At 32.8% G+C, this 12,372-nt stretch overlaps 1 protein-coding gene across 2 annotated transcripts; it reads right to left on the bottom strand.

Annotated features, from left to right (window-relative positions):
• Window positions 1-566: 566 nt before the first annotated feature.
• On the bottom strand, window positions 567-12,293 carry LOC140062799 (protein FAM227B-like). 2 transcript variants are annotated; one of them, XM_072109132.1, is made up of 14 exons: window positions 12,218-12,293; window positions 11,575-11,696; window positions 11,382-11,487; window positions 10,780-10,923; window positions 9,423-9,535; window positions 8,724-8,828; window positions 8,074-8,172; window positions 6,780-6,887; window positions 5,606-5,864; window positions 5,130-5,287; window positions 4,755-4,908; window positions 4,209-4,287; window positions 3,601-3,745; window positions 567-1,407 (listed from the first exon to the last, which is right to left on the bottom strand). In XM_072109132.1, exons 2-14 carry the CDS (start codon window positions 11,668-11,670, stop codon window positions 1,321-1,323), a joined length of 1,653 nt encoding a protein of 550 aa, XP_071965233.1. In that variant the 5' UTR covers window positions 11,671-11,696; window positions 12,218-12,293; the 3' UTR covers window positions 567-1,320. The 2 variants fall into 2 exon arrangements, with proteins under 2 accessions (XP_071965233.1, XP_071965232.1); XM_072109131.1 differs by having other exon boundaries at window positions 12,201-12,279.
• Window positions 12,294-12,372: the final 79 nt, after the last annotated feature.

Genomic DNA, 12,372 nt, shown 5'->3' with positions numbered 1-12,372 from the left:
CCACCGAGTGAAATAATGCGCATGGGCAGTTACTTTTACAGAATATCCACCGAGTGAAATAATGCGCATGTGTAGTTACTTTTACAGAATATACACCGAGTGAAATAATGCACATGTGCAGTTACTTTTACAGAATATACACCGAGTGAAATAATGCACATGTGCAGTTACTTTTACAGAATATCCACCGAGTGAAATAATGCACATGTGCAGTTACTTTTACAGAATATCCACCGAGTGAAATAATGCGCATGGGCAGTTACTTTTACAGAATATCCACCGAGTGAAATAATGCGCATGTGTAGTTACTTTTACAGAATATACACCGAGTGAAATAGTGCACATGTTCAGTTACTTTTACAGAATCCGAACCGATAATAGGAACTCTCATATGGAAAACAATCTAGAGTATTCGGACAGGTTGAATTTAATTGGAAGATTTAAAATCATGGAAGAACAATCGAATCGACAATTAATATAATAATAAACTCAACTGGTATAGTTGGATGATAGAAAAGATACACAAATAAACTGAAAGCACCAAAGTTAGTATTTTAATTCATTAGGAATTAAATTAAATAGGTGTTAAAATTTATTAGCTTTAAATGTATATACATCAAGGTTTAAAAAAAGAGCTGTTTATTTGCCAAATTCAGAAAAGAATTTGAATATATTATATTAACATATTAAACATTGTGTAAAACAACACATAGAAATGAATATAGATAATTAATTTTTCTTGGAAGACCAACGGTTAGCTGGTGAAGATCAGTGAGCTTACAGGACGGATTGGATATCAAAACACTTGATTGGTCGTTATTGGTACGCCTACTTATTGCGAAATACTGCATAGATTAAGCGTACACGAGTGAATAGCGTACACTGGATTTAGGGTTTAAATAAAACTTGTCATATCACCAGAACATTGAAGAGTCAATCGTGACGAATGAAGCAACCCTATGAAATACACCACCTGTCTTAAGATTATAAACTTACTCAACAAGATTGTTGATTAATACTTATTTGTACCCGAAATAACCGTCATCTCATGACACTTTGTAGTCATTGACATGCTTTTGACATTAGTACTGATACTGCTTTTTGACTTTAACCGAGAGATCACCGTCTACCATCAAATTTTTTCAGTAACCAGTCAAGTAAGTAATGCCAACTTTATGTCAATGGCTATCAGATGTTTTTATGTAGGTGGTTACCTGAACCAGTTCCAGTTACTTAAAAAAACAAAAAAATTTTAAATTTGTTTGTTTTTTTAATTGATTGTTATTATTGGTTCCAACTTAGTTTTTGTTATTTTCTCAATCACCATTCTTCATCAAAACTGTCATCAGAGGTACGGTCAACTTGGTTACTCTTTGCTTTCCTTGTAGTTGAGGTGATCTGTCTTTCCTGTTTAAAATTCAAGAAAACAATATAGCTAACGTTTAGTTTGCTAATAAACATAACACACATGAGTGTATCCTTAATACTTGATAATAGTTAATACCCGTCATCTTATGTCCTTCATTATAGTTCACTTTATACTGTCTGTGTGTTTGTGTACGTTAATTAATTTGTAAATTTTATTTATAATTTAGGGCTTGCTCGTCACAAGGTCTTTTGATTAATAGTTTTCTGTTTTTCATCTGGCGTTACTTTTTGAGTTTTGCCCTCTTCCCTCATTTTACAATTTATATTGGATATTTGTTGTTATTTTACTGCGGAAGAAAATAAATGTTAATTTGATTGATTGATTGAGTAAATGTTTCTATTGCACTTTCAGCTTTTTAGTCACATGCAAACGCGACTCTACAGTTTACTATGTCGATCGGCAAACTCTAACTCAAATTTGCACACGCGACTGTAGGCATATATATGGCCTTGTTTGATAATAGTTTAAAAGGCTGTGCAGTTGGTTGCTGTTGAACTCATCTGTCCAAGACACAGTGGCTTAGTGTGAACTAGTACACCAAGGTAACCCCATACTCGTCTCAAAAGATGTACTAGGTTCTTTAAAGTGCACATGAAAAAGATGTGTACACTGGACCTACGGTTTTTATGAGCCTCTAACCCTTGCTGATGTTATGGCTCGACCACTCACTAAAATTGAGATCTCAAAAAATATCTAAAAAAATTGTAAATCAAAATTGTAGGCTTAATCATAATGTGAAGCATTTTGATCAATGTGGAAAAGCATTATATAAGCAATTATTACTATTATAAATATTGATGTCGATACATGTAGTAATAGGTATTATCGAAACAGAGACTTTTTATTGCTTTCCTTGCATCAGTCAGCAACAGCTCAAACCACTCTTCCGCACTGCTTCCCGATATTTCAGGATTTCCCCTTAAAATATAATTTCTTTCAATTTTTGTTGAGGATATACTTAAAGACATCCAGATAATGTTAAAATGTATTACACTACTTATTCTCTATTATTACAAAGCCTTAGTTTGTTGCGAAAATTTTTTCAAAGATGCTGATGCCTAAGCTTTGTTCAAAGCGACCCCCCTACCCCTATAATTTTATGTATAATTTTAATTTATAGTACCTTCCTTCTGTCATAATACCTTCTTTCATATTCATTTCCCCCCGATATTCTATTTTTCTAAGTTGGGACATCTACACAGCTACTTTTAATATCAAAATTCTACATTTAGCATTATATTCTTAATGATGGCGTTTTTATAATCCACATTATTGCTGGTAAGCCGGCTCCTATTTGATTGATTTTATTTACATTTCATTAGAATCATATAAAAAGATAAATAATAAAAAAAAAATAAGGTAAATGAGTTCTATTACAACTACTACCAGTAAATACATAAAATGTGATTCCTTCCTGTTTATAAATGTGACAAGTTTAATGTATTCAAAGAGATAATAAAGTCACAATATCATGCTATAGGTAACTGTACAAGTTATAAAATGAAAGGAGTAATTGTTAAACGTAAAAGGACCAAGGCAATCTAACAGGACACTGAACTCGCCTTGCTAAGATATAAACTTGTAAAAGTCCTTTGATCTTATGTCTGGCTGCGACAAACACCAACATTACTGTACTATGTACATATTCTCCGCAGTGTGCAGTGTCTGTTAAAGGGTGTGGAACGGATCATGTCGCAGCCACAGATAAACCCTTGATCGCCAGAGCACATCATCATGTTAGATTGTATTGGTAGGACACAATGTTACACTACTTAGTTGTCATGAGTTTCATAAAACGGTGTATAAAAGGTTTTAGACATTAAGTTCTAGCTATAATTTATAAAATATTGTTGTTGTACTGTAGATTATTGCTACAAACATGATGAGATGTAATGTGTGTGTAAAAACTGATTCTAAAACATATATGTAACGGTAACCCTCACAACATTATTATTATTATTTCAGGAAAAAAATGTATGTAGATACAAGGTTTTGATAGAACAGCAACGATATAGCACCCTCTATCATTTGGGGGTAGTACAAAACATTATTTTTTCTAATGGAAATGATGTAGTACCATCTATTTTACTTTTACTCCACACACAGGATGGTGTAACAGGTAAATAATGAACATGTTAAAAATATGAAAAAAAAGAAAGACAGAAACATACCCTTAGGTCTAGAATTCTTTCACTCAAAATCTTCATGTCAATATTATGGTGAATGATTTGCTGTTTCAAGTTTTCAATTTCTCTCACCTGCTCTGCCTGATTACGTTCTATTTGTGCAATATCTTTGGAAGCAGACTCACTTATTCTAAATATAAATTGTTGTGTTAATTATAGTTCTTAGTAGTGTCAATAGAAAAATGGGTGATGCTGGAAGTAATCATATTATAGGAGGCATGTAAACTATAAATGGTGGTCATTATCTTTATTTTTAAAATCATTATTTCATACACCTCGACCAGCAAGTTAACTCGGCAATTACAGCATGAATAATCTGTATTTTGCTTAAAAAATAAGCCTGAGGCTTAGGAAGTAGTGTAAGTACAGGTAAAACTCCAGCATTAAACACTGTACCATGAAATTGAAAGAAACGCATGTTAAACGCCAACCTTAAGCTCCATTCCATTAAATTCAATCCATGGTATTACAGTAAAATTAATTTAATAGTTTGTAAACTGTGAAATTGCCAAGTTTCAGATCATCGAATAAATATAGACTGTTACTAATATTATTAATAATGTACATATATATCAAATACTTAAAAATGTTACCTTTGGTACTCGGAATTCAAAGCTTTTTTCATTTTGCGCGTGTTCCTTATAACATCACGGTATGTTGGTGCTGGGGGCTTGAATTCTAATTAAGGAAATTTTACTAGGAACTTAAAAAACAATATTTATTGGGCAATGATATGAAAATACAAGACCAAGAGAGCCTAGAAACCCAAACACATGATCGTAGGCAGCCGCAAAAGATGCATACACTATAAATGGCAAAATGACACACTCTCAAATCATGCAAAGTGAGAGGACAATGGTTACCCCAAATAAGTGGATATATTGTGAATAAAATGCTTCAATCTATTTGAATATTTATATTATCCATTCTCAATGTTTTTCTTGTCGTTATTACTTCTTGTTGCTACTTAAACTGTAGAAGGCCTATGTGTTGTGCCACAACTTTTTTTTGGAATAGTGACACTTTTTTTGTTATAAGTTATGTAGTGGATCTTCTGGTGCACAAGTTTAACACTTGCAGAAAACAAAAGGATGGATATTAATTATTAACTACAATAGCATATAAAACAAAAGGATATTGAGGTTTTGAAATTTCAGTTCTTCTAACATTTCTGCCATGATTTTCATTTGTCGTCAAACCTTTCATGTAAAGGTAGTGTGCCACGAGTGGACTGCGCCCTCCAATGTTGAACAACACTCGTTCAAAACCTGGTCCTGGTCCCGTTTCATGAGACTAAATGGAGATAACGAAAAGGGGTTGCCACATACTGTCATCAGGATCAATGTATTTAAAGCTCTGTCTACACTATCAAATTTTATGTGCCCATAATATAGACTTGATGATGTCATATCACTACCATTATATTACTTTACCATATTTGGGCACTTTTAAATAGTTTGATAGTGTAGACAGAGCTTAAGATAAAACTAATAAGACAAAAATAAAGGAAAAACCTCTTTAAATGGGATGGCATTGCTTAGTCTTGCAGAAGGCATGGTAGTTGCACCAATTGGTGGTATTCTGGATTTCATTGACATCATTGTTAATTCGCGAGAAACTCCAGTATCAACGGCAGGTTTTTCCTCTGGTTCAACCTCAATGGAGAAGTTGGCTAAAGAAAAAGGAAAGCAAAGTCATAACATAACATTAGCTGGATGGACAGGCATGAACTTTATACACAGGAAATGTTAAGCTCTGTTTACACTATTAAACTAATTTGACAACAAAAGTGTGATGTGCCCAAATATGGTAGTGATATGATGTCATCGTGTCCATATATGGTCATATCACATATTTTGTCACATAAAGTTTGATAGAGTAGACTGAGCCTTAATATCAATAGTACTCTTTATAAGGCTATATCAGTATAAAGTCTATTAATAAGTAGGACCTTTTATACTATAATAAAAATTTTATTATATTAGTTTACCATCATGGTTGATCTTTCCATCTTTGATAAGAACCACCTTCATTTTATCCTCTTCTTTTTCCCTAGTTAATCCTTTAGGACGTAGTTTCTTAATATCCCAATGTTTCCAGGCAAAAGGCGGAGCTTTGACACCTGAAACCCAGTCAGAAACACAAGAAGCAAGATCTTGTTTAAAGTTGTCATCAAACACCTTGTGAGAGTCTGTAAATGCATCCAGGTATGCGGCAAACAAGCACTGGGCCAGGCAATCACAATAAACCTAGGGTAACAAACATAAGAAAAATGTTATCATCTCCCCAAAAAACTGAAGAAATTACAAATGATTGCAATCTACAGCTCGTCTATCTACACTACCAAACTAGTTTGACAAAAAAAGTGTGATGTACCCAAATATGGTAGTGATATACCTAAATATGGTAGTGACATCAAATGTTTTTGAACATGATACAGGTGCCACATACTGTATGTGACACTGAATACCGAAGGGCCTAATCTATGGGACAAAGTATATTATGTGGAGATACAGAGAATCGGGTGCTTGGTAAAGCTACAGTACAATAATAATAATAAAATAATAATATAATAATATATACGAATTTGTAAAGCGCCAATTCCAGCAACAAGTGATCAAAGGCGCTGTGGACTGGATGTTACATCTTTTCAACAACATTCTTCTCCCCTAAGGGTCACATCGTGTCATCGGCAGCCAACTACGGCGCCATTACGTCTGTCCACGACAGTGTGTGTGTGTATGAACTAGTACACCGGGGTAACCCCCTACTCGTCTCGAAAGATGTACTAGGTTCTTTAAAGTGTACATGAGCCAGATGTACACTGGACCTACGGTTTATAGTCCTTATCCGAGAAGACTTGTTCTACCACCAGAACCATGGAGCGAGTGAGCCTTGAACCCTTGCCGATGTTATGGCTATGGATTACGGTTCCATTGTCTTAACCGCTCGGCCACACTCACTCATCATGTACAGCATGTATAAACAAAAAATAAAGGTAATATTGGTTTTTATAGTGTACAGTAGTTTCTTTAAATGATTGATGGACTAATGAGTAGCTTAAGTAAAGCAGGCTATGTATATTGTTTTTTTACATAGCATACATTTGCACAATTGAACACAAATTTATTAAAACAAGAATTCCAATGACAATATATACTTACTGCAAAAAATTTGTCTTTAATTTCTGGGTTGACACTAATATATAAGGCAACAAAACTATCTGCTATTCGGTTAAATAATTTCTTCTTATCCTGTGTTTTCCTGTTTGTCTATCAGTGTCAAAAATAGAAATAAAAAGTGTGATTTTTGCATGTGAAAATATGAATTAAATGTACAAAAATTGTCGTATTCGATTGGGAACTTTTGTTGTCAACAGTAAGTCTTTGAGTACTTTTTGTATTCGAATTGTTAATTGTAAATGTGCTTAAAGCGTGGTTCCCACTAGCGACGCAACACAAGGACGTAACGCAACGCAAGTGAATTGACCAATCACAAGCGATGGCTTATTTGCTTGTGATTGCTAGCTTCGCTTGTCATTGGTTAAAATGCTTGCGTTGCGTTTACGTCCTTGCCTTACGTTCTAGTGGGAACCAAGCTTCCCAGAAAATCATTCGAATAGAAACGTTAACAACGCAAGCCTTTTCGTTAAGAATAATCACAACGCTCAAAATACTTTGTTAGATAAGTACTTAACGGAAAAACTATACAGACAGTAAAAGTCCCAATCGAATACGAAAATTGTAAATTTATTATTATTGAAATGTATTAATATAAAGTGAATGTGAATAGTGCATTTTACCCGTATCTATTTATATTTTATTGTCTTTTATTGTATAGCAATCAAATTCGGCATTAGTTAGTGATTGCTATTTTTTATACCAAATAACTGTAAGTCGATCATAGTCTTTTTAATTAACATTTTTTATATATATTCTTATTGTTGTTATATTGATTTGTTTAATGCAATACTTTGTAACGTTTATACATTTTATTTTAGATTATAAAAGGATCTCAATGTAAATAAGCTAATAAGCTTTTTGGGCTATCCTGGAAAATCTTTTGTAAATATATATGTATATTACTAAAAAATGACAATGCTGTGGGTATCAGTGGCTGGATCTCAATGGAGATACAAAAAAAAAGCGAAAAGCTAAATCAAAACGATAAGTAAAACAGCCAGAAAAGTTAGCCAGAGCTTTCGGGCAACACTAGCCCTTCATCAGTGCAAGTCTTTATTTGTAATGTCAGTAATTTATGTTATCACTTTGTATGTATTTTTTATGATGATTTTCCAAATAAATTCAAATCAAATTATAAATAAATATAAAGATATCACATTCTGTGGCAATACATTTTTAATCAACTTAGCTGTAGACAAATTTTTTTTTTTTAGATAAATAATAATTTTCAACACAACAAGGAATGTTTATAAGTATATCAGATAATATTAATCACCTCAAACTTGTCAATAAAGAACCACCAGAACATATCAAGCATAACGGCAATTGACGCTTCGGACAAGAACAGCTTCTTCCAAAACTTTTCAAAACCAGTCTAAAAAACAAATTTAACGGTAATAGGTTAAATGTTCCGTTGCTACTCCAGAAAACATAAAGTAAGCATTCAGAAAAAGAGTGAACTTAATGCAGAGAGCAGGCAGAGGGTGCGCTATTTAATATTTTGGTCCAATATTTTGGTAAAAATATTTGTTTTGTGTTTTTTATGTATGTAATAGCTACAATAACAACAGACATATAAGTCAATAAATATTTAAGTATTTCCCTTAAATTGTATTCACTTAAATTGAAATTTTTTTTTTAATTTTAAGTGTTTCCCTTTTAATGGTGAATACTGCCACTGGTCTGTTGGTATGTAGCTATTAACAACATAAAAATAGATAACTTGAAATTGAAAAAACACACATACAAAGCAAGTAATAATATACTTCACAAAAGTAAAAAAGGTGCATTAATATAATATTTGCAGTTATGTTTCCATTTAACCAAATTTACAAAAATTAAAATTGACCCATCACTGTCAGTCATGATCTAATCAGGCACAAATAACTGTGGCAGCCTGATCCATATTTTACATGAGTCACTTACGTTAAAATTCTGTGCTTTGGTGACCCTGTTCAGTATCTGTGGTGCTTCCAAGCCGTGTGGTAGTTCATTAAGTTCATGACGATTATATCCAGCATATCTTGTGGCCTGTAAAGAAATTGTAAATAAAGTTAAATCTGGGTTTACAACAAATAATACAATTATTTATGAATCCTGGTTTCGTCTAATATCATTGTTATCTTATTATAGCATTAGTAGGAACGGCCAAAAGTAAAATATCATACAAGTTCTGGAAATGACAATGTTATCAATTGATAACATTCAACACACCTACACATAACTTTTCCAACAAAGATTTCAATAATAATTGTGATGAAAGTGATGATGGTAAAGGGGCCGAGTGAGTGGCCGAGCGGTTAAGACAGTGGAACCGTAATACGTCGGCAAGGGTTCAAGGCTCACTTGCTCCATGGTTCTGGTAGTAGAACGAGTCTTCTCGGATAAAGACTATAAACTGTAGGTCCAATGTACACATCTGGCTCATGTGGACGTAGCACATTTTTCGAGATGAAGAAGGGGGTTACCCCAGTGTACTAGTTCACACACTGTCACAAACTCATCATAGTACTATACACTCTGGGAGAACAGTTTTTGACTGCAGAGGCTACCCAGTATAAAGAATAAATAATAAAAAAAAACATAGACATTTTAAAACAAATATCTAGTTTAAAAATGACTTGCCTCAACGCTTCTTGTTTTGCTGCCTAATATCAGAGATCGCAGTTCAGAATTCTTATCGCGTAACTTTCCTCGGTGAGCTTTTATAGCATCTGACTCGGCAGCTTTTTTCATAACTGAAATTCCAAATAATTTTAATTTAAAAATCACTAGTTTATATATATCAACTTTTAGTATTAATACATTTGTTTTTACCTTACCTTTAAGTCTACCTATGACCAATATTAGTAATGTAATTTTAAATATATTTATTTTGTTCACCAGGCTGATGTGTATTTTCTTTTAAGACTGGCCTTACGAAAATAACAATAAGGAACTGATGTTTAATTTTAGTTCATTCACTCAAATCAAAATTCCTTCATTAACACAACAAATACAAAATTTAAACATTCAAAAAATATATTATCACCCAATTCTATGTACTCCACATATTATACAGTATCATACACACATTACAGTATGTTACATTTAGGCTTATGACCTATGATATTGATACAGGTGTGACATGTGATACATATGTGACTCTGTATTACATAATTTGCCTAAGATACTGGAAAATCATATTGAGTATTGAGAATTGGCTAATGCATTATATAATAAAAATATTATTAACAAATATCACAATCAATTGTAGTGTTACAATCACAAAAACCAATATACATTAAATAATTAACTAAATAATATATGCTGAGCTTTATATCTGAAACTGTCGAGCCTGGTTTTGCTAAAAAAAATTTAGATAAAAATGGAAATACTTTAAAAAGCAAAAATTAAATAAAAAATGCTGTATTAATTATAATGTGAACCAAAAAATATATAAAACATGGACGAAAAAAAAAAGCAAAACAAGCAATCAGATCTATCACATTCTCGTATTCACATATTAAAAACAAAAGTTAGTGTGTGTTTTTAATGTTGATATGCAAGTTAGTAACCAAACCAATTTTTTAATAATTCTTTACTTCACTTACATGAAACATATCTAGCTGAAAAAGACAAAATATTATATCAAGATAATTATTATAAATCAGTTAATTGATTGTGTGGGCCTTTTTTAACCTGATCAGCCTAAATGCAGCCACTTTCAGTCAGTCAAGTTCACATTTACTGTACCTCTTACCATCAAAAGTTTTTATTCTGTAGGTAATACATTTGCAACCGCTGTCTCTAGTTTGACAAAACAAGTGTGATGTAACCAAATATGGTAGTGATAAGCTTAAATATGGTAGTGATATATCATCATGTCCATATATAGGCACATCACATTTTTTTGTGACATACAGTTTGATAGATCTAGTGTAGACAAAAACGATACAAAATGCTCATTAACATATTCATTACTCTCGTCTTGCCAACTTACTTTTATCTGGTGAATGGAACAGATTATTCTTGTGTCTGCCAGATGTAGTATCTTCAGTAATAATTTGATTGGAATAAACATGTAGTTTTTCTTCAAGTTCATCCACTTTTGCATCTAATCTTTCCAACATATACATAGGAAAAGCTGTATTTATTTATCATGGAAAATAAAGACTTATAAACAATTCAAATTTGTTATTGTCAAAATGATATACTTTAAGCTCTATCTACAGTATCAAATTCAGTATTCTCTCAAAGCTGGTTTTGCCAGACTAAATTGGCTCCAACCGGTATTAAAAATAGTGCAAGAAAATTATATATAATATAAACACTTATCTACTAGTGGTATGTTAGGCCTAGCCATTAAAAACAAACAAGAGCAATCAAAGGCTACAGCATGTTTTGTCAATTTACCGGACTTAATTTCACACTGAAATTGTATGTGATAACAAAAATGTGATGTGCCCATATATGGACATGATGTCATATCACTACCTTATTTTAGCATATCACTACCATATTTGGTTACATCACACTTTTTGTGTCAAACTAGTTTGAAAATGTAGACAGCGCTTAATGGTTATTTCTTTTTACAAAGGATACGAGCATGGCTTTTAAGTTCTTCAATTATTTCTTCGGTTGTGCCAAGCATTTGCTTTTCTTGCTCAGGTAGAAAACCTTTGACACCTGAAGGCTCTGACCAAACATCCTAAAATAATAAAAAATAAAAGTATGATATTAATTTTTAATAAGCATGTATTTTTATTTTATCAAAATAAAAATTCTCTTTACTTACATAGCCATTCTTTTTTATCCATTCTTCTACATTTTCTGCAGGCTCACTTTTTTTAGTTTTGGCCAAACTATCATTTTCTTCTTTAATCTTAGACATTTTTTTAGTCAGTATTCAATCATGTTCTGAAAAAAATAATTTTTAAATAATCTATTTTTATATCAATACTAGCATTATCTTCGCAATTCTTCCATTACATGGTGTTTTGTGTCAAATCAACAAATCTGCGACATGACCCACAATATTATTGGCTGATTTGACGGATTCCGACAACCCCACCATCTATTTAATACCACAATCTTGTTTATTGTCATCACAGCAGGAAAATTGGACATGAAAAGGCCTACCCACTCAATTCGATACTAATGATTTTGGTCCCTATATAGGCCTAGGGTAGGCAAGACAGGCCGATACCTCTAGCTAAGGCTAGCCTATCTAGCCGTCGTCTCTGCTCCAGCCCCCGGCCCGTCCGGCGGTGGTGGTCCTACTCTATCGAGTCTATCGAGCTAGCTAAGGCCTAGCCTAGAGTCTCTACTAGTTAGCAAGCAAGCGGCTTTTATTAGCATAGAAGATAGAGGACAGTTTATTTCTAGCCCTAGGGCCAGTAAACTATACAAATTAATGTTTACGCTTATCAAAGTTTTACTTTATAAGCTTTCCCATTCTGATTTTTTGTTGTCACGGGCCGCGAATGTTTTTGTTGATGTGTGGTTTTTTTGGACGATGATTTGATTGTTGTGCATGTTTTGAGTAATTTTTACTAATGAGGGCAGCAGACAATATTCACAATCGAGATGTAAA

Source organism: Antedon mediterranea, chromosome 11 (assembly GCF_964355755.1).
Source record: "Antedon mediterranea chromosome 11, ecAntMedi1.1, whole genome shotgun sequence".
Classification (NCBI taxonomy): Eukaryota; Metazoa; Echinodermata; class Crinoidea; order Comatulida; family Antedonidae; genus Antedon; species Antedon mediterranea.
The sequence above is the reverse complement of the archived record's forward strand: the minus strand, read 5'-3'. Positions and strand labels throughout refer to the sequence as shown.

Bases quoted from the DNA above. Each gene is read 5' to 3' on its own strand.
- LOC140062799 (XM_072109132.1), bottom strand. From the start codon at position 11,670: ATGTCTAAGATTAAAGAAGAAAATGATAGTTTGGCCAAAACTAAAAAA. The intron at 5,288-5,605 runs GTAAACTAATAT...CTTTTTCTTTAG, and splicing joins TGGAAAGATCAACCATGATG to CCAACTTCTCCATTGAGGTT. The intron at 4,288-4,754 runs AATATCCTTTTG...AATTAGAATTCA, and splicing joins AACTGAAATTTCAAAACCTC to AGCCCCCAGCACCAACATAC.